Source organism: Chrysochloris asiatica, unplaced genomic scaffold, assembly GCF_000296735.1.
Source record: "Chrysochloris asiatica unplaced genomic scaffold, ChrAsi1.0 scaffold00113, whole genome shotgun sequence".
In the NCBI taxonomy this organism is placed as follows: Eukaryota; Metazoa; Chordata; class Mammalia; order Afrosoricida; family Chrysochloridae; genus Chrysochloris; species Chrysochloris asiatica.
This window is the reverse complement of record NW_006408631.1, coordinates 957294-981073: the sequence shown is the minus strand read 5'-3', so window position 1 is coordinate 981073 and position 23780 is coordinate 957294. Positions and strand designations below refer to the sequence as shown.

The window sequence follows — 23780 nt, the reverse complement described above, 5'->3', positions numbered from 1 at the left end:
CCTGTGCAGCAGATTTGCCCAATGCAGTACATCGTCTGATCTCTAGACTGCTGCTTCTGTGAGTGGTTAAGAGTCATCAAGTTTGTTCTGACTCACTAGAACCCTATATAGAGTTTCTGAGAAGTGGCTGGAGGGTTTGAACCACCGACCTTGTGATTAGCAGTCCGGTGCTTATCCTATAGTACAACATAATAAGATACTATCAGTTCCTCACAATCTTTTTTATGTTTGAGCTCACTGTTGCAGTCACTGTATCAATTCATCTCATTGAGAGTCTTCCTCTTTTTCACTGACCCTGTATTCTAACAAGTATGATGTCCTTTTCCAGGGGACTGGTCCTGCCTGATAACATGTCCAAAGTATGCAGTCTCTCCATTCTTGCTTCTAAGGAGACTCTGACTGCTCTTCTTTCAAGACAGAACTGTTCATTCTTCTGGCAGTCTGTGGCATTCGCAATGTTCTTCCCCCGACACCTTAATTCAAATGCATCAATTCTTCTGCAGTCTTCATATTCATTGTCCAGCTTTCATATGCATACGAGGCAATTGAAAATACTGTGGCTAGGGTGAGGGGCACCTTAGTTCTCAAACTGACATCTTTGCTCTTTAACACTTTAAAGAGGTCTTTTATAGCAGATTTGCCCAATGTAATATATCCTTTGATTTCTTGATGGCTGCTTCCAAGTGATGACTACAGTTCTTTTTAAAATGTATTAAGGGCTTTATTTTTAAAGTCATACATTTTTTCTAAGTCAATATCATCTTTCACTTCTCACACTATACAGTGAGTAAAAGATTGAATTTCTCGCTCTAGTCTGCCTTTCTAAAGACTGTTTCTTCTCCTTCATATTCTGGTTTGACTTGGCTTGTTCCCATTTGGAAAAGGACACATTTCCATTCATAGCGGTTTGTTTGTGGCTAGCCACAGAGTGACTAAAACATTTCTGCAAGCATAGTGCCTATCAGACTCTTTTATACTCTATAGTAAGAACGATTGTTGAACTAGTACAGAAAGGCAGAGGATTTGGAATGTGATGTGGATGAAAACGTATATTAAACTCTGAGGTTATCGACTGAAGCTTGTTTCCCATAGAGACTTTTAAGATAGCAGCATGTTTACGATGGACTCTGTGTGCTATGTGAGTGCTGAAAAGTTTTAATATAATATTAAAATTGGATTTCCATCATGTTTCAAAAACCTTGTACACAAAATGTTTTCTTTTTATAAAAGCTTATTTTACAAAAAATATTATTTCAAGGTTTCATTTCAGTTAGTTTTTTTTTTTTTTTTTTTGAATTTGAGAAAGTAGTAGGCTTTTCTTTCTTTATTTTTCAAAAGATCCCTGGGTGTTGTAAATGGTTTGTGCTCAAATCCTACTCCTGAGGTTGGCAGTTCACTCACCATGTGGCTCCACGGAAGACAGGTCAGGTGATCTGCTTCCATAAAGATTACAGCCAAGAAAACCCATGGAGCAGTTATTCTGTTAAACATGGAATCACCATGTTCTGGAATCAACTTGATGGCCATGGGTCTGTTTGGTAACAATATCTACAAAAGTAAGTCAAAAAGTATTGATACTAGGCTTCCAGTTCATGCATACATAAATTTACTGCAAATAAAACATGGTTAAACATGTCTCTGCAATCAGTAAATGGCTGCAGATAAGCTTTCTCAGTAATGCACCTCTCTTGGTTTCATTAAGGAGTCCTGGTATGGTACTGTAGGATTAGCACTTGACCATAAGGTTGGTTCGAACTTAAAGGTAGGCGGTTCAAACTCACCAGCCACTCCTTGGAAACCCTATATAGGGTCACTATGAGTTGGAACCACCTTGATGGCACTAACCAACACCAACAAGTTTCATTAAGGTGTCTTCAAAAAACAGGTGCAACCAAAGCAATGACGTCCAAGGGGATCTGCTGAGTAAGTTAAATTCAAGCTAGACAGGTCAGTTCAGAAGATTATGGCAACTTTTTTTCTGGGATTCCAATGGTATAATTTTGATAGATTTTCTCAGAGGACACAGGATGATCATGAGGGATTACTATAAAGAAGTTTCAAGAAAATAAAAAACTGCATTTGTGGGAAAAAGACCAGGAAAGTTGTGCCGAGGAATTATTTCTTTCCATCATGACAGTGTAACCTGCTCATTCTTCAAGGGTAGCAAGGGCTATGCTACTAGAGTTTCAGTGGAAAACCTATCCCATCAGGGCTACAGCCTTGATCTTGCCCTTTCAGACTTTTTTTGTTCTCATTACTCAAAAAATATTTCAAAGGAACATTTAAGTCTCTTGAGGAAGCCAAAATTACCATTTTGGGCATGATGTAAATCAAAGAGTGCAGAATTATTCAGAGGGAGGGTTAGAATGATGGAAATACCATCTTCAGATGGAAGAAATGCCAAGTAACAATAGTTTCACATTTTGATATTTTTTTGTCTAATAAAGGTGTCTGGGCTTTTATAACAATATTTTGACTTACCCTTATATATGTAAAAATGTGAAGAAATCCTACAGTGAGCATTGCATTGTTTTTGGTAATCTAAGAAAAATTTAGCATATAACATATGGTGGAAGGTAAGGCATTATAAAACATTCCCAGTGCATTAAAAAAATCTAATTTTCTTTTAGTCCATGACAGATTATATTTTTTTAAATTTCATATTAATGAGTTCATAAAGCAGGGCTGGACCGTGGAGGCCCAAATTTGTTCATTTTTCTACACTGGTATCTGGAGTGGAACGTCCTCTAACTTGTGCTAAATGTCCAGCAAAAGATTCCACTATGACTATTTCCAGTAATTTCTACAGATAGGGCCTTCCTTACTCTGCCATCATTTGTAAACCATCTTTATTTGTCCATGTGATATAACAGGAAACCTGCTTACATAACACAAATATTTGAAAGCAAGTTCTAAAGAGACATTAAGATAGAAGTTTGTCTGAAAACATTTTCTTTTAGAACTTAAGGAGGCTACCAATTGACAATTACATGCAAATTCTCCCTATCAATTGTCAAAGAAAGTAACCACAGGGGAGTCATTCAGATTTATAGAGAAACACACAAGTGCCAAAAAGAAGACCTTTCACAGCTGCTTTTTGTAGGGTGTAAGAAGAAAGGCATCCCATGTGCTCTCTAAAATAAGAGTGAAAATCACAACCTAGATTTTCCTTCTCTTTTTTTAAGAAAAATGTTACCCAATAGAAAGCCAGATGTGTTCCAAGAAGGTCAAACTGAGTAAGCCTTACCGTTAACGTGCACTACGTATTTCCAAGATATCAGGGCTACTGACTAAGGGGATTTGCTTGGTTTTCCAGAAGTTAGTTCTGTTCCGTTAAATCTACTTGCTCAATCTCTAGTCTCTCATGCTTGTGGAGTAATGGAATCTGTGATAAACACCACAGGGTAAGTCTCTGAGGATTCTTGAGTTATTTTAGTGAATTTCTAATCTTCAACTCTTTACTTTAAAAAAATGATAATGGGAACTGAATCAGCAATTGGAAGGATTGGAAATATTTTCTATTGTAATCATTTCCCTCATGTAATCATTTCTCACACATTATTATTCAAAGTCACTGCTCTTCTTTTAGTAGAATAAGTCACTGGATAGGTAGATAGATTATTTGCCTCTTGGTCTTTCCAGTATATTGTAACATGATGGAATAATTGTGTTTGGAATTTCTGATATTCAATATCCTCGACTTGCATTTTCTCTAGAGGCTGAAATTTTAGGTTCTGGAGTCATCCTGTCTGGATTCAAAGTCCAGTTTCACCAGTCGATGGCTGTGAGACTTTAGGCAAATTAGTTAACATCTTTGTGTTTCAGTTTATCTGTAAAATGGAGTCAATAATGGTGTCTATGTCATAAAATTGATGTATAAGAAAAATGCATGTAAAGTTGAGTACATAGTTAGCATGATGAACATTTGTAATGATAATAAAGGACCTTTATACTATTCTAGGAATCCTGGTGTGGTGCTGTGGGTTAATGCGCTGAACTGCAAGGTCATTTGAATTGCAAGGTCAGTGATTCAAACTCTGCAGCCATTCCTCAGAAACCCTATACAGACAGGGTCTTTATGATTTGGAACCAACTTGGCAGCACTTAACAACAGCAACAACATATATTCTACACTATTCTTGGAATCGTGGTATGGGCTGGTTTGGCACTTAAAGCACTGGATCACAAGGTCTGTTTGAACCACAAAGACAGGGGTTGCTATGAGAACCGACTGTACAGCACTTAGCAACAACAACAATTTGTTATTCTTGGAGTCCTGGTGTAGTGCTTTAGGATAAGCACTGGACTGCTAACCTCAAGGTTGGCTCCTCAAACCCACCAGCAGTTCCTTGGAAACCTTACACAGGGTCACTATGAGTCAGACCCAACTCCACAACTTAACAACAACAACAGTATTCTTGGAGCCCCAGTGTAACACTGTAGGATAAGTACTGGACTGCTAACCTCAAGGTTGGCTGTTCAAACCCACCAGCAACTCCATGGCAACCCTACACAGGGTCACTAAGCACTGGAACTGATAGCATACTATTTTGACTTCCTCTGTACTTAAATGTATAAAAATATTTTTATTTATTGCCAGATATTAAATGCCTGTGAATTGGTATTGTTGATGGAGTATTGGAAGGGAGATCATGATGAGACTTTTATGCAGAGTGCCATATTCCCAAGGAGACCATGTAAACTAGCTGATTTGCTATCAGTAGCTAAAGGATTTCCTGTGGGAGTCCCTAGGTGGTGGAAATGATGAACACACTTGAACTGAAAGATTTACCCAGAGACACTGAAAAGAAAGGCCTAGAGATTTCTTTCTGAGAAACAAATAGACAAGAAAACAACCATTGAAAACCCTATAGAGCGCAGCTCCACTCTGCCATACATGGAGTCACAAAGAGTTGGAGTAGACTCGAGAACAGTTGGTGGTCATGGTGGTTCTTCATGTCTAATTGAAAATTTCTAATTGCCTTATGTTTTGTTCTTTATTTATAGAGATGCCAGCTAGCATTTTGAAAAAAAAAAAAACACAAAAAAACATGTTCCAATATTGGAACATGGAATTCTGGAAAATATTCAATTTATCATTTGTCAGTGTCTTGTTAAAGTAGTTGTGAGTTTGAACCACCAGGTTTGAAGTTCAAACCAATATTGCGGACCAGTGCTTATCTTACAGTGCCACACCAGGACTCAGCTTGATGTTGTTTAGTGCCATAGAGTCGATTCAGACTCATAGCAACCCTATATAGGGTTTCCAAGGAGCGGCTGGTGAATTTGAACTGCTTACCTTGTGGTTCAAACCAACTTTTTGGCCCAGTGCTTTATCTCAAAGCTTTACACCAGGACTCCAGGACTCATCTAGAGGGGCTTTAATGGAAATCAGAACAATGAAAGAACTCAGGTGCAGTATTTGTTGGTAAGTGCTGTTCAGTCAGTGTCGAGTCATAGAGACCTAGTATAAGGTTTCCGAAGAGCAGCTGGTAGGTTTGAACAGCCAATCTTTTGGTTAGCAGTCCAGTACTAATCCTATAGCTGCACACAAAGACACCAGGCATAATATTTTGTTGTTTGTTAAGTGCCGTTGAGTCAGTTTTGATTCATAGTGAGCCCGTATAGGGTTTCTGAGGAGTGGCTGGTGAGCTTGAACTGCCAATCTTCCAATTCAAACCGACCTTGCAGTCTAGCTCATTAACCCACAGCACCATACCAGGTGTAGTATGGTGTTGTCTTTGTCAGGTGGCATCGAGTTGGTACCGACTCATAGCGACCTTAGGCCCAGCAGACTGATACACTGCCCTATCCTGAACCAACCTCAGTATCGTTGCCACACTTGAGCCCATTGATGCTTCCACTTTGCCAATCCATCTCGCTGGTGGTATTCTTTTTCTCTGACCCTCCACCTTACCAAATATGATATCCTTCTCTAGAGACTGGTCCCTCCTGACAATATGTCCGAAGTATGAGAGAAGAAGTTTGGCTATCCTGGCTTCCAAGGAGCACTCTGGATGCACTTCGTCCAACACAGATCTGTTGGTTCTTTAGGCAGCCCATGGCACTTTCAGTATTCTTCTCCAACACCATAACTCAAAAGCATCATTTTTTTCTACAGTCTTCCTTATTCACTGTCCAGCTTTTGCATGCGTATGAGGTTATTGAAAATGCCATGGCTTGGGTGTTAATACAGCATGGAAGTGGAACCTCTGCTTTAAGTGTGCTGATGATTGTTAAGAAAGCAAGCACCAACTTCCATTTTCTACAGATTCAAAATACACAAGGTATGATAGTTACTGTTGTTGTATGTCATCAAATCCATTACAACTCTTAGAGCACCCATATAGGGTTTCTGAGGAGTGGCTGGCGGGTTTTAACTGTCAACCTCATCATCAGTAAGTAGGTCAGTGTTTATGCTACAGCATCACATGGTAGGGTACAGGGATGCATTTCATGTGGTTAAAACATAATTACAATCTTGACAACATTATATTTCAATATTCAAGGTTTGTTTGACTTTTGTCATTTCTAAATATTATCCATTAAATCATTTATTCATTCACTCACTCAACAAGTATTGATTGCCTGATAAAAGCACACAAGGTAGTATGTTAGATTTTTCCATGCATAACTCCCGACCCTAACTGGATTGTGAATCAATTCACAGTAGAGACACTGAACCTTATTCATCTTTCTATCCTAAGACAGAGGCTATAGAAGAATACTCAATCAATGAAACAAATGTGCAGTGCATTAAGGGAAAATGAAATGTAAGTACCATGTTACTATGTGAACTGTGCATGACTAATAACCAAATATTTGGTCCTATGTCTTGATAATTTTAAACTTAGGATTTAAGTGGAACATGAATGCAAATATCATCTCCATGAATAACATATTTGACAGCAGTATTATGATAGACCTTTCACTTAGATTAAATATATAACTTCTGTGGTTATATAAAAATAACCTGTATCAACTTCTTAGGGAGTCAAGGATTTCTGGTGAAACTAACAGTTTAAAATAGGATTTCTCTTAGCTTCAAATTCCCTTTCATGTAGCAAAAGGAAATGAGCAAAGAAATCTAAACACACTGAAGCTTTCTGAGCCAAACATTTTGATTCAATCTGTTCTGCTGTAAAATAATTGGCCTACTTTGAGCTTTTACTGCTATACGTTCTTAGTCTATATTTAACTGTGAGAAATACAAATAAGAAAGAATGAATGTGCAAAATGTTCTTTTTAAGTGCAGGGCAGTGAATTTGAGAAAACATATATTAAAGGAACATTTCGTGCTTTTAACTTTCAGTCCCTTCTCTGAGGCCTCCCTTGGCCAGATACTGTGAAATATTTATTGAATTAAGGACTCGGCTTACTTGTAGTGAAAATCCTGAAGGATCACTCAGAGCTACCTAAGATAAGAACCTTATCTTTTCAGGCTCTCAAATCAAGTTTCTTTAGTGCTCTGTCACTTTTATAGGTAAAATAAGGTCTAATTAGGAAGTTTTATAATGAAGACATTCAATTCCCCAATTCATTACTTGCTGAAATTAACTTTTTTAGAAAAGTGGGGTGTTCAATCTGGCATCAACTCAATCCAGACTCTAATCAGCCAACAATCTGTGCCGCACAAAGGCTGGCATCCTGAACTGCCAGTGTCTTCCATCCATACAGTTCCCTTTTCCATGGGGTAATACATTTTAATTGGTATCTCTCCAAGAGCCCCTCACATCTCCATCTGGCCAAATAAACACACATTTTAGATTCAGCCTCAACATCTTGGGAGCTAACAAGAGGACAGACTTGCCACAATGGATGATCTTTAAGACGCATACAATCCCAAAATTAAAGGGAAGCATACAGGTGATATAATGAATGGCTTTCGCAAGATGGCTCTTCTACAAAGAGGTTTTGTGTTCAAATGTTTTAGCAACTGCTCCCTTGGTCTAAACTGCAGTTTATGAGAACTGTCAGCATTGAGAATCTTGTGTCTTTTATAGAGGGAAGTTAGTGATAGAATATATTATTCTCAAGGTGAACAAAACTTTTGAACATAAGCTAACTATCAGCCTGTTTCCACTGGTCAGGTTAGGATGGGTCTCTGGTTGGCATAAACAGTTTTGCTTGACTGCTAACCCAAAGGTTAGCTGTTCTAAGTCACCCAGTGACTGTGAGTTTTCCTTCTGTAAACATTGTAGCAAAAAAGCTCTATGGAGCAAGTTCATTCTATAACACTTGGGGTCACTATGAGGTGGAACTGACTCACCTCAATGGCAATGGATTTTTTTTTTTTTTTAATGGTTTATTGTGCATTATGTGATACTTTACATGGAAGAACATTAGTTTTACATTCATCCTATTGTATATAGTTGCATTGCCATGGTTACAATCTCCTCCATGCATCATCAACCAACCAAAGGATATACCCTACAAGCCTGCCCCCTGGTCGTCAGCACACAGCCCCTCTCCCTCTCTGGGTCTAAAGTCCCTAGCTGCTCTGTCTCTCCACATCATCATCTCTGCCTCCATCTCAGGCATCACTGCTTCTCTGGGTAGGGTCCTGCTCTCTGCTCTTCTCCCTTGATGGTCCCAGGGACTTCCGCTCCTAGACTGCAATGTTATTCACTCCCTTCCTTGCTACAAAACATCTACCTTTACATTTCCAACCCTCACAATCAGTCCTGATAACAATTATTCACTATTGTATCACAAGAGACCTATCCCCATCTCCTTTCATCAGCCCTGCCTAGACAGATTGGATACTACTCAGTAGAGATTCTACCCTCCTCCACATCTTCTGGATCTAGGTTCCCTCTGGAAAGCTTGTAAGCCAGTCACTTCTTGTCTTTGTAGTCCTGTCTCCCTCCCCAATTTTGGGTAGCCAATGTCCAAGTTGCCCATCCCAGTCTACTCTGTGTACAGAGGGGGTGGGAATGATCCTTGCTGTAAAGATTTGTTCCCTCTTTTGAGTTACTGCATCCATAGGTGTAGGTCAAGTTCATCAAAGTGTATCAGATTACTCTTTTATTCCTCTTCTTTCTTCTTCTAGTTGAGCTCTGATCATCCAGTCATTGAAACCAGGTGAAGTGGGTATTATCTGCAAGTGTGGGTGTTCTTTGTGCATATGTCCTCTCTTCTTATCAGTTGGATGCTTCACTCTCCACTCTAGTCCTCTGTGGCTATGTCACTGACTCTGGGCCCAAGAGTCCCCAGGTCTTGCCACACTGCTGGCCAACCAGGTTTCCACCTGGGTTCACAGGAGTCTATTGAACATTGTAGGGCTTAGCTCGCAGCTTCATTGCTATTTTTCCCTCACTTCTCCTTATTGGTGATGAATGTGGTCACCAGTCAGAGTGTGTATTCCTGGCAATGGATTTTTTGATCAGGAGACAGAATGGTGAAACAGTGAAGAGCGTGGGGTTGGGGTTAGACTGGGGTCAAGCCCTACTACTGTTACTTATTATCTGTGTGGTACTGATCAGTTACCAAACTTCTCTGTGTCCATGTTTCCCCTTCAGTAAAACAGGTAATATCCTTATTTATCTCTTAAGAATATTGTGAGGATTTAATGAGACAAAGTATCTGACACAATTAACATAGGACTTGGTGTATTTTTGCTCAAGATTATTATTTTTAAGCAAAGTCAATAGACTGATTTGTTTGGGCAGTAGAAAGGAAGGGGAAGGGCAAACCAGCATTGAGGTTATTCTTCAAATAATACCTTACTTTTTAGATGGTTTGCTCTTAGTCCAATCATCAAGCAGAAGAGCAAGGGGCAACTGAGATGACCTGGTGAATTTGAATGTGGTCTCATTTCTCTGAGACTCTGAAGTATACTTGGACAGAATGCTTGCCTTTTCTCAAATCATCAGGGCTTATATGGGTTGAAATGAAGAATGCTTTTAGGACAAAAAGGTCAATCTTGTCTTAATAGCCACATATGAGAAAGCTTTAAAAAGATCTTGGAAAAACAGAACTGAAAGATAAAGGAATTTTTCTGTGAACATTTTGAAGTCCCCTTGTATATGTTTCTTTTGATTTTTCCTGGTTCTATGTTTTCTTCCTCTAGAATATCTTATTCTCACTACTACTTGGATGAGATACCATTCTTAGCATGAAACAGAGATCCGGCATACCTTAGGATATTAATGCAATTCAGGATGCTTGCTATGCAAAGGGAAAGGCAACTAGAACATTGGGGCTCACAGATTTCTGTAAATCCGAGGTACACAAACCATTCTTATAACAAACCAAGCCTCTCACCCGTTGCTTTCTCAGGGTTGTTGCACATGAAGCACTGCCATGCTCCTGCTGCTTCACTGAAGCCAAACACGTCAAAGAACCTCACTTCTTCCAGATGGAGCTGTACCTGGTCCAGATCCTGTGTCAGGAACACAAGCACAAAGAACATCAGCAGATCTGTCTGCTCCATAGCATTTTGAGATTGGAGAAAAGGGATTGGCATCAAGAGGAACAGTGCTCAATCTCACTGCTAAGTATGAGAGAAATATTGAGAAGAACCTTTTTCTTGGTAAATCTTGAAAAAGAACAATCATCTCAAACTCTTCCATGGAGTAGGGAGGACTCTTGAATCTAGAGGGAATGAATGTGGGCTCCAGGTTTCAAGGGTGGGGAGTAAGGGTCAGAGCCTGAAGTGGTCCAGGATTTTCCTGCATCTATATGGCAACATGGTTAAAGGGGATGCTTCTGGGACAGTTGTATTTAATTTCTACTTTATATAAAAGTTGAAATGAATTATCTCTATAAAATATTATTATTTTTGGTAGGTTGTTTTTATAGGGAGCTGATGGAAAATATGGGGGAGGGTTTAATCCCTTAGCCCTTGCCTCCAGCAGTGTTTAGGCTTTATCTTAAAAACCTATGCAAATTTTGCATTCCATTCCATTATGTGGCTGTATTGGTTTTAATGGAAAATAATGTCTTTTTAAATTTCTTATCAGTAAATTAATTAACTTATTTTTCCTCCAAACAGTCGAGAGTAGAAATGACACACCAAGAAGACAGCCAGATTTTATGTGCCCTGTGGCATCCCTCTAATGTCTTCCTGTTTAGGATGAAGAGGACAGAGGTTCCATTATGCTGTCAATGGATAGAAAACTATTAGGCTAACAAAATTACATAGCTTTACTGTCCTGCTGAGGTTTTTCTAATATGTAAATGATTGCATCCTCTGTCACAAGGTGGTCCCAACTTCATTCTTTAAATCTTGTTTTCCTGTTTCTGTTTCTGTTGTTAAGTTCCAACTCATAGTGACCCTGTATAAGGTTTCTGAGGAACCACTGTTGGGTTTAAACTATGGACCTTCTGGTTAGCAATCCAGAGCTTATTCTCCGGTGCCACACCAGGATTTCTATGAGGGTTTAATGTCCTTGGTAGACTTGTGTGTACATAATTGACTTATGTGTTGGTCCCCTGTTAAGTTGTGACTATTTTCTTATCTTCTGGCCTTTTATCTTTTTTTTACTTATAGTAGCTTTTATCTATTACCTATAGTAACAGTTCATAGAACTAAGGAATGTGAGCACTGTTTTCACTGTTTATAAGAGGTCTAAAATAAAATAGCTCTCCAGATGCTATCCCAAATTTCCTGTTTCCCAGGTAAACATATTTTGGCAGAAGTGAGAAGAATGGGACTCAAGCTTATTGAAAGCAGAAACATGTCTTTGTTCACAGTTATATCCTAATGCAGCATCAGGAGTGGGTTAGAACCATTCGTTTACAGACCTAGTGTAAAGTCTAAAGTTTTAAAATAAACTATTTGAAAGCTATGAATATATAAAGGAAATTCTTTTTAGAGAATATTTTCACTTGTTGGAACCTAAGCACAATGAGATTGTGAAGGTTGTGTGTTGTGTTGGCTACTGCAACTTTAGCATCTAAAAATGCCTGACACATAAGCAGGCATTAAATAAACATTTGTAGAATAATGAAAGGTATAAACTGGGACTAAGAATGAATACTTTTCAGTGTACTTTATTAAGACTCTTATGGCTTGTGTCCATGTGGGATTGGAATATTTGGTAGCTCAACATGCTGAATAGAGCGTTTTGAGTTGCTAACACTGAATACCATGTTGCAGGCTTGCCGATAGGAACTGCATATACAGGGATGGGGTTTTAGCCAAAGTAATTTAGAATGTGTTCAGTGGGAAAAACAGAGGCTGTCTGTTTTTAAAAACCATGCTCCCCAAGATAAAGACTGAAGAAGCACCTGAGAGTTTAGTAAGTTTCAAAGGATAAAATCCCCATTAAAATTTATGGGGAAAAAAAACACCCCAGATGTTCATAAATATCATCTCCAAAACTTTCAAGTCTCTGTAGTCTGTATGTGGCCATTGGCATGCAGATCACTTTTCTTTTTCCCACACAGTTAAGGATCAATTTTCAGTCACCACAAACACTACTAGCAAACAAAGTACCTAACACGATACTTAGGGGTTCCTTTATTTTTTTCTGTTCTGAGACCAAAAATGTCCCAGAATGTTGCTAATAATTCACATTTGTCTTGGTGAAAAAGTTACTTACGAAGTTTAGGACAGATGGCAAGTTATATCCCAGTGTTCAAGTTCTCAAGCCAAAGCAGGCTTACCTCTTCAGAGGACTGAGGTGTTGTGCAAAGGGAGTGTAATGAATATGATAGATAGATAGTACTTCTATGAAGTTGGCCATAAAATCCATCTTTGAATTGAGAGATCAATGAAGCATATATTGTTCCAAATATTGGTGGGAAGTCAAAGCAAAATAAATCACAAAACAAGCAAATATAAAACAACAACCAGTAATACTTAAGTTTTATGAATCATGACCTCTTCATTGAGTTAAGGCATTATTGTCTCTCCAGTCTATCTTCTCTTCTTTACTCTTGTGAGTCCTGCACATTCCCCAGGCTTTGCCCAAGAATTACTGTGCAGTTGTTATTTTTAAGACATGATAATTAAGCAAAATTGTTCAGAGAATTACAAAGTTTCTTTAAGACCACTAGACATCAGGAGGCGCACAAAAACATTCAAATCTGACTTTAAGTTGAGCCACTCTGAGTATTTTAGTTTTAGTGGGATAGAGTTAGGCAGACCCTAGAGTAATCTTCCAGCAATGCTCATTTCTTGGCATTCATTCTTTGGTATAATCCACCCCCTTTGAGTGTGTGGGGAATGAAGGACCTGCTTCTATCCAAGAATATGGCAAAGGTGATGGATGTCAATCCTATGATTATCTGACTAAACACACAAGCTCTATCTTGCTAGCAGATGCATAGGCAGACTCTCCTCCTGGACAAGAAGAAGCAAATTGCCACGTTGTGAACTGTCTATGGAGAAGGTTACTTGACAGGAAACCACAGGAAGCCTTGAGGATTTCAGTAAGAAAGCAAGTCCTACAACATCAATGAAAGTATATCTGCCAACAATGTGAGAAAGCTAGGAAGCAGACCCTTCCCATCTGAACCTCAAATATGAACAGTCTGGTTAAAACACTGATTGCAACCTAGTGAGACCTTCAGCAGAGAACCCAGCTGAGCTGAGCTGGACTCTGGACTCTTGAAACTGTGAGGTAATAAATGTATGTTGCTAATTCTGTGGTAATTTGTTACACCACGTTGGGAACTACTAGAGTGGTTGCACCAAGAAGAGAAAAGGAAGTTGATAACCTGCTGGCCAATTCTCAGTGCAATGACAACTTTACTTAGCGTAGTCACATTCTCCCAATTACACTCCAAATCAAGGCTCAATAAGCCTCCAAGAAATATTGAAGTTCAAATAGTTTCTGCTGAATTAAAAAAAAAAAAAAAAAAAAAGATATGTAATCATGCTAACATGCACAAAGAAGATTTTTTCTGACAAGCGTCATCAAATTCAAAAAGGATGAAAGTCACTGTAGGGAAAATGAGCTTTTAGAATAGTTGATTAAATGATTGTTTCTCCAATTTTAGAAAACAATCATTAATGGGAATAGAGATTTGGAAAAACATAAAAAAAAAAAAGTCTCCTGCAAAGCCTCTTAGGGGAAAATTAAGCCAGGCAGCATGGAAAGATGAGAGGATGTCTACAAAACTATTTTACTGACAAATGACAGCATGAGTCAATGTAATGGATTCAATAAAAGTGCAAAGTGACCTCTGGATTTTATAATGTGTTCTATGTACTACAAGAGGGACCCATGGAACAATTTTCCAGAAATCAGAGAAAGCACGTACATCTAGAAGAACTTGGAGTTCTGGCACATTTAAATACTGTCATAATGCTATTTGTTCACAGATACAGAGCAGAGGATTCACCCATGTCTTCTTTGTGTCCATGGTGAATACAGTCAGCTCTAGGTACATATTTCAAATGTTTTAAGAAATGTAAACATGAGCTGCTTTTTGCATGTTTTTTTAAATTTAACTTTTCTTTTAATAATCCCCAATATCTTCAGATAATAGTAAGAACTCTGTATCTTGATGATTATCACTACGGCATATGCTCTATCTATGAGTTCAGTATGTAAAATAAACCTGCTGAGGAGAAGAAATTAACAATTTATCTTTCTACCATTCTATATCACAGGCATAGTGTCTTGTAAGAATCACTGTTTATTGGATGAATTGAGTTGCAAAAGAGATTTCAAATAATATCTATAATTTACTTATTTATATTTTTCAGTGTCTGAAAAATACTACTATTGAAGTCACTTCATAGCACCTACTATATGTATATATGTCAGGAATCAGGAATAAAGGAGACACAATCCTTATATTCCAAGGAAATGAGAAGGTAAGTCATTGGCTCTACAGTCGTCTTCACAGAAGGAAACTAGAATATCTCTTAATTTGTGTGTGCTCATGATTGTTATTGTGCTTCTTCTGATGTGATTCTTTTTGGCTCTCAAATGGATTGAAGTTCCTTATCAAGAAGACTGAGTTCTATATAGCATCTGAAAATACTTATTATAGCACTTTACTCATAATAGACATTCAATGAATAAAAAAAAAGTGTTGAGTAATTGAGGCACATAGATCTGTTAATAATTTATATCAATCATAGTACTTAGGCTTTATACTCACTTCTCTGTGAATATTACAGGCATTCATTTCATTAATTTCACTGAACAACATTAAAAAAAAATGCCAATAAACGAATACGATAAGCACTGGACTGAAAGATCGGCTTGAACCTCAAGATCAATGGTTCAGACTTACCAGCTACTCCTTGGAATCCCTAATCAGGGTTGCTATGAGTCAGTATCGACTGGACAGCACTTAATAACAGCAACAATGGAAGAAGGATGCTTGTCTGAATCTATTGGTATAACCTGCTGATTACATATACCAAGAGCCTCAGCTTTTCCAGATCACCATTTCTCAGGAGGGTTTGGCATTAGGAATTCCCACAGAACTTGTTTCAGGTCCTACCTTTGGAAACCTAACCCAGCAAGTTTAAGGTGTGGGGCTGAGCATTTGCATTTCTAAACCTACGGCTAGATGATTCTGATGTGCACAGGAAATCAGTCCTACACCCTTGGGCTGGATGTAGGGATAGCTGATCTGTGTCCATAATTGGCATTTGATGAATTTGTCTTTTACATCTTCCTGTGCAAATACTCAGGACCCCTGGTGATACAGTAGTTATGTGTTTGGCTGCTGATGGAAAGGTTGGCAGTTCGAACCCATCAGCTACTCTGTGGGAGAAAGCTGTGGCAGTCTGATTCTATAAAGATTCACAGCCTTGGAAATCTCATGTGGATGTCTACTCTGTCCTATATGGTTTCTATGAGTCTGGGGCAACTCAAGGGCAAGTGTTTTGGGTGCAATGTTCATACTTTCCCACAATAATTTGGGTTGTTGTTGTTGTTGTTGTTAAGTGCTGTTGAGTTGATTCCAACTCATAGCTACCCTGTATATGGTTTCTGAGGAGTGGCAGGTGGGTTTGAACTGTTGACCTTGCAGTTAGTACAGTTCTTATCCTACAGCGCTACACCAGGACTCCATAGTTTGGGTACACCTAAGGAGCTCTGGTAGCGTAGTGGTTACGAATCGGGCTGCGAACATTAAGGTCAGCGGTTCGAAACTACCAGCTGCTCCGCGGGAGAAAGATGAGGCTTTCTACTCCTGTAAAGATTTACACCCTCGGAAACCCTGTACAGGGTCGCTATGGGTCGGAACCGACTCAATGGCACTTAACAACAACAACAACAAAATAAATAGTCTGATTCCAAGAACATAAACTCCACTCTCTAAAATAAGAGTTAAGTTACTATGCAAATTGAGCAGTATGGAAAGAAGATGATGGTGGTGGTTTGCTGTGGAGTTGGTGCCGATTCATAGTAACCCTGTACAGGGTTTCCAGGCTGTAAGTCTTTATGGGAGCAGATAAGCCTCATCTTTCTCCTGCGGAACCACTGGTAGTTTCGAAGTGCTGACCTTGAGGTTAGCAGCCTGACTTGTAACCATTATGCTACCACAGCTCCTTGGAAAGAAGATGATAAAGCTTAAAAATTGAATTTAGCCTAATTTGAAACCTGGCAGAAAGTTGAGGTGTGTATAGAAAATGGAGGATAACAGGTGAGAGACAGACTCTAAGCAGAGGCGCTGAGGGTGTTGACATGAAGAAAACCTCACAGTATGATTAAATGGAAAAAGATAGTTCATACAAAATGGTGCTTTCAAAATTGGAGACTCATTTAAGAAGAACGAAAGAGAACCCATATCTGACACCATCACAAAAAGAACTCAATGTGAATTAAAGACCTAAATGAAAAACCTAGAACTATAAAGATCATCAATGAAAAACTAGGGACAAATGTATGGCCTTTAATACATGGGATAAATGCACTATCCAACAGAAAATACTCAAGTAGTAGAAGACAAACTAGGTGACTTGGACCTTCTAAAAATCATGTACATCAAAAGATAACACCAAAAGAATAAAAAGAGGATTCATAGTTTGGGAAATATATTTGGCAATGACATATTAGACAAGGGATTGATTTTTAAATGTATACACAATGACAAGAAAAAGACAAATAATCCAATTTAAAAATGGGCCAAGGACATGAATGGTCTTCACAAAGATGTTCAGGGAGCCAATAACTATATGGGAAAATGTTTCTGATCATTATCCATTAGAGAAATGCAAATCAAAACAACAATGAGATACCACCTCACCCCAGCATTTATAGCCAAGTGAAAAAACAAAACTAAATGTTGGTGAGGCTGTGGAGATACTGGAATCCTCACTCCTTTCTGGCAGGACTGTAAAATGGTGCAACCACTGTGGAACACGATATGACGTTTTCTCAAAAATTTAGAAATAGAAATATGATATTGTTAAGTGTTGGCAAGTCAGTTCTGACTCAAAGCAATTCTGTATAAGGTTTCCAAGGAGCGACTGGTGAATTTGAACCGCCAACCTTGCAATTCAAACTGACCTTGCATTCGAATGCCGATCCTACAATGCCACATGCCCCACCAATCCCTCTACTTGGTATATATCCTAGAGAAATAGGAAGGGTTACATGAATACGTATATGGAAGCCCATGTTCATCGCAGTGACAACAGTAATGGCAATTGAGGATGGTGCAGGACCGGCCGTGTTTCATTCTGCTATACGGATGAGTCAGAATTGACTCCACAGCACCTAACAACAACAACAACAACATGCTCATTGAAGCACTGTTCAAAACGGCATAAAGATGGAATCAATCTAAATGCTCATCAATGGAAGAATGTATAAACTTGGGTATATACACACAATGGAAAATTATGTACATTAAAGACTAATGATGAATCTGTGAAACACCTCATCACATGGATGAACTGAAAGTATATTGTTGTCGTTAAGTGCCGTCAAGTCGGTTCCCTACCATAGCGACCCTGTAAAGGGTTTCCAAGGCTGTGAATCTTTGCGAGAGCAGAAAGCTTCATCTTTCTTCCACGGAACTGCTGGTAGTATTTAACTGCTGACCTTGAGGTTAGCAGCCCAATTAGTAACTGCTACGCTACCAGAGCTCCTTTAGAGGATATTGTTGTTGTGTTGTTGTTAAGTACCGTTGAGTCGGTTCCGACTCATAGTGACCCTGCACAGGGTTTCCGAGGCTGCAAATCTTTACGGGAGCAGAAAGCCTCATCTTTCTCCCGCAGAAAAACTGGTAGTTTTGAACTGCTGACCTTGAGGTTAGCAGCTTGATTCGTAACCACTAAGCTACCAGAGCTCCTTATGCTGAGTGAAATTAGTCAATCACAAAAAGGCAAATATTATATGAGATCATTATTGTAAAAAGGTTTCCATACTAAAAGAAACATTATTTGATGGTTACCAGGGGTGGAAGGTAAAGGGAAGTCACTTGCTACAGCATAAACATATGAAGGGAAGGCAATAAACAATAAGAGGGAGGTTGACAAAAAAATGACTGAGGCAGAGGAAGACGCAGAGAGGCGTGTAAGGGTTAAAGACAACAGAGGCAAATACTATTAATACCCAATCCTTTGGTAACAGTGATCTTATGTGTGGATGTATTAATAGGTATGCAGGCTGAATGGATGTGGGAGGGAGAGTAGGAGTATACCCATAAATTTAGGTAAGGATAGTGTACATTTTTGTACCTTTGCTGCAAATATGTCCATGTGTGTGGTGGAGCATACAGGGGGCACAGTTATGGAAACTTCTTAGTCAAATGAAACTCTGGGTTTGGGAGCTCAGGACCATAAATCTCAGGGGACACCAAGGTCAACTGTCATAAAATAGTCCACAAAGAGATTGATGTACATTCTACTTTGGTGAGTAGTGACTGGGATCTTAAGAGCTTGTGAACAGTTACATAAGGCGCAACTACTGGTCTCTCCCTTTCCAGAAGAAAGAAAAGAAATGAAAATTGAAGACCCATGGAAAGTGTTAGTCCACTGGGCTAATGGACCACACGAACATCAGTTCCCTCAACCCTTAGACCATAAGAACTGGATGATGCCCAGAAACCACTACCAAATGGTCTGAAAGGGATAACATTGGAAGGTCTAGGGTAGAGTGAAAAAAACAACCATGAAACAAAGCTCAAAATCATAAAACAGATCATGCTCACTGGTCAGATAGAAACTGGTTTAAACCTAAGACTATGACCCTTAGACACCCTTCAAGTCTGGAATTGAACTCACCCTCTGATTCAATTTTCAGCTAAATGACAGATAGGTCTTTATGGTGAACAATAACACTAGAAAGGCATGCAGACATTGGTATAGTTAACAATTTAAAATCAAAAGGGAAGATTTGCCTAAGGATAAAGTTCAGAAAGTTTAGACAAGAAGGAGGTATAGAAACAGAAAACACGGGGAGGAAGTGGGATAAGTAATTTTGCAATCCAATCCATGTGTAGTCCTTGTTGAATGAAAAACTGATGATCTGCTTTGTAAACACTCACCTAATGCACAACAAAAAGTTTAAAACAAAGCAAAAAAACCCTCTTTGTGTATTTTATGAATGTCACTTGTATTGTGTTCTGCTGTCTCTTCTTTTTTTTCAAATTTTTTAAAATTAAAAATTTTACCCCTTATTAGGAAGGAAATTCTAGATACACATGACTATATGCAGTCAATGTGGTAAACGTCCTACTATCACTATTGTTAGGTAGCCGTTGAGTTGCTTCTGACTCATAGAAGTCAGCTGTAAAGCGTTTCTGAGGCTCAGTTTTCTACCAGTTTCTAGCTGACCAGTAAGTCTTGATTTTTAGTTTTGTTTCACATCTTTCTCCTGTGGAACGGCTGTGGGCTTGAACTGCTGATCTTGCGGTTAGCAGTCCAGTTCTTATCCTACAGTGCCACCAGCACTCCTCCCACTATTACTTTCTTCTTCCCTTTCTTGGGTCCCAGGGTAGTGGGAGAACCTGAATTCCTTATAGGTAAGTGAATGACCTGCAAGTATGGCCTGGCTTCAAGTGACTGGAACAAAACACTCATGTTTGATTCATTTCATAGAAAAGTTATTTCATTTAAGAACTAACACATTTGATCAAATACATGATTTCATTCAAAAAGTCAAATACACTCACATAAGAAAAATAAATCTGACTATAGAAGGTTGACAGTAAGCATGGCAAGAGTTTAAATCATTTAAGGAGAAAATTAGCATAAGCATATGAATTGAAATAAAATTGGTAAATTGAGTGAAGCTTTATAAATGTTTATAATAATTTAATTTATTTACTGACTTTAGTAAATATATTACTATGAATTATAATAATTAATTTACTTACTTTTTTTTTTCTGAATTTCAGTCCCTGAAGACCAGCAAGGTATTTTCACCAGGATGGAAGCAAGAAAGAAAGACTATTGATGTTCAAAATGTCAAGAATACTTTGACCTTTCTACAGTGGCATGAAATGTAACCATCAGAACCGTCAATAATGAAAACCAGCATTTATGTATGTTTTTATAGTACAAAGCAAAGAACTGCAGTGATTTTTATTTTGCTAATTGATGGTTTCTCCTGCAGCTACTGTGTATTATTCCACCACAGAGGGTGCCATCTTGGAAAGAACTCACTGGGATGAAATGGGGGTGAGATTGGGTATCTTCTTTTTCATTTGGAAGTCAGGTGGTAGGATAATCATATTCCTCACCCATGGAGGTTATTGTTTAGGAGCAAGACCCCTTTCTCATTCTTTTAATTTTTTTCCCCTTTATTCTTGATCCCACTTGCATTCAGACTTCTCATTTCACCTCCTTTGAAGGTATATATTTTCTTGAAAATATGTATTGCTGCTTAGCTGTTTTTCATTTTCACAAATAATATTATTCCATAGGCCTCATTTGCTTGTTTCACTCAAAAGCTCTATATGTGTTGTATGTGTATTTAGTTTGTTACCTCTGTTGCAGCAAAGCGATTTTGTAGTATGCATTCCACAGCATTTTATCTAACCATTCCCCTAATTTTGGGCCCCAAGGGTACCTCTGCCTTTACACTTACGTAAATCATGCAATAGTGAATAGGTTCATATATATCTGATACAAGCAAGAATTTCATTGGGAACGTCACTCAGGTGTGGAGTTACTGGGTCATAGGTTATATGTAGAACTGAAGAAGAAATATTTTTTATTTTTATGCACAGTTAGGGTTTTCTAAGTAAATTTTACTGACACTTGGGACCTGAGCTAAAAGAACAAGTTGTAAAGTTAATTAATGAGTGAATAGAAAGTGAGAGACCACTTGGCGAGATTAAGCTCCCTAAGGAGGTACAGCTGTCCCTCCCTTAAATAAAAGTTGTTGTTGTTGTTAGGTGCCATCCAGATGGTACTGACTCATAGCAACCCTATGCACAACAGAACAAAACACTGCCTAGTTCTGCACCAATCATACAATCATTGCTACATTTGAGCCCATTGCTGCGGCCGCTGTGCAAATCTATCTCATTGGGGGTCTTCCTCTTTTTCTCTGACCCTCTATTTTACCACACATGATATCTTCTTCAGGGTTTGGTCCCTCCTGACAATATGTCTGAAGTATGAGATGAAGCCTGGCCATTCTGGCTTTCAGGGAACAATCTGGAAGAATTTCTTCCAATGCAGATTGATGTGCTCTATTGTCAGTCCATGGTACTTTCAATATTCTTCTCCAACACCATAACTCAAATGCATCAATTCTTCTATGAGCCTCCTCCTTCACTGTCCAATGTTTGCATGCAGATAAAGTTATTAAAATACCATGACTTGGGTCAGGCGTACCCTTAGTCTTCAAATTGAAATTTTGGCTCTTCAACACTTTAAAGAGGTCTTCTGCAGAAGATTTGCCTAATGCAAATCATTTAATTATTTGACTGCTACTTCCATGAGTGTTGATGGTTGACTCAAGCAAAATGAAGTCTTTGACAACTTCAATCTTTTCTCCATTGATCATATTGTTTATTGGTCCCATGCTGAGGATTTTTGTTTTCTTTACATTGAAGGCTGTGGTCTTTGATTTTCATCAGCAAGTATTTCAAGTCCTCTTTGTTTTCAGCAAGCAAGGTTGTATCATCTGCACATCACAGGTTGTCTAATCCTGGTGCCATGTTTTCATATAATCCAGGTTCTCAGATTATTTGCTCAATTTACAGATTGAATACTTAATGGTGAAAGAATACTACCCTGGTGCACACCTTTCCTAATTTTAAACCATTTGGTCTTCCCTTGTTCTATGCAAACAACTGCCTCTTGGTTTACGTACAGGTTCTTCTTGAGCACAAGTGCTCCAGAGTACTTATACTTCACAATGTTGTCCATAGCTTCTCATGATCCACACAATCGAAAGCCTTGCGTATTCAATAAAGCACAAGTTAATATCTTTCTGGTATTCTCTACTCTCAGCCAAGATCCATCTGATGTCAGCAATGACATCCCTCATTCCACATCCTCTTCTGAATCCGACTTGAGCCTCTGGAAGTTCTATGTCAATGTATGGTTGCAGCTATTCTTGTATTGTCTTTAGTATAGCTTAACTCACTTGGGAATTCAATGATATTGTCTAATGACGTCTGTATTTCTTTGGGTCAACTCTCTTTGGAATGGTCACAAATATGGATCTCTTCCAGTTAGTTGGCTGGGTAGTCGTGTTCCAAATTTCTTGGCATAGATAAGTGATTGTCTCCAGTGCCACATCAGTTTGATGAAATATTTCTATCTATATTCCATGTATTCCTGGTGCTTTGTTTTTTGCCTTCCAACCTGAGTGGCTCATTTTCTGGCACTACATCTGACAATATTCTGGTGCTTTACATCATGTTTGAATATTCAATAGTCTGGTGCTGACAGTGTCCACTGCTATTCATAAGATTTTTAGTGACTAAATATTTAGAAGTACTTCATCTCTTCTTTTTCCTTGTCTGTTGTCCTCTAGAAGCTCATCTGAAACCCGTCCACTATGGGTGACCCTGTTGGTATTTAAAATACCTAAGGCAAATCTTCCAGAATCACAGCAACACACAAGCCACCACAGTATGACAAACTGACAGACGAGGGTGGTGCCTACAGAATAAGTATGTATTTATATTTCAAGGGAGGATGAAAGCCAGGGTCATGGAGACATTTCTGGGTTGTCAAGCTGGAGACACTAGTCATATCTCCTATTCTGAAGATAAAAAGAAAGAATCTAGAATCTTTCCCAAGGAGCAAAAATGTCTCTCCCTTCCTTTTAATTGACCTATTGTTAATTGCTGTCGAGTTGTTTCCAACGCATAGCAACCTTGTGTAGGGTTTCCAGGCATGGCTGGTGAGTTTGAATCACAGGTCTCTGAACCATTGAACTCTCAGTTCAAACCAACCTTGCGGTCCAGTACTTACCCTACAGTGCCTCACCAAGACTCCTTAATTGACCTACTCCTATAAAAATACCTGAAGTACTGGTATGGTGCACTAAACCACAGCACCATACCAGTACTCCAGGTATTTTTATAGAGGTAGGTTAATTAAGGAGTCTTGGTGAGGCACTGTAGGATAAGTACTGGACCACAAGGTCGGTTTGAACTGCAAGGCCAGTGGTTCAAGCTCACCAGCAGGTCCTACAAAACCCTATATAGGATCACTATGAGTTGAAACTGATTCAATGGCACTTAACAACAATAATATAAATACTTAGATTCATGTTTTCAGGGTTTGTCACTTACAGTGCAGACTGTTGTTGTTGTCAGGTGCCATAGAGTCGGAACCAATTCATAGTGACCCCATGTACAGCAGAACAAAACAATGTCCGATCCTGGGCCAACCTCATTACTGCTGCCACACTCAATGCCATCAATGATGCCACCTGGCCGATCCATCT

The 23780-nt window shown here is 38.7% G+C and overlaps 1 protein-coding gene across 2 annotated transcripts in view; it reads right to left on the bottom strand.

Annotated features, from left to right (window-relative positions):
- Positions 1 to 23780, bottom strand: part of VEPH1 (ventricular zone expressed PH domain-containing 1) — a 373634-nt gene that overhangs the window by 22873 nt on the left and 326981 nt on the right. For both annotated transcript variants that reach the window (XM_006867941.1, XM_006867940.1), the window contains one exon: positions 10267 to 10384. In XM_006867941.1, coding sequence (XP_006868003.1) covers positions 10267 to 10384 — 118 coding nt within the window. The remainder of the gene's footprint in view (positions 1 to 10266; positions 10385 to 23780) is intronic.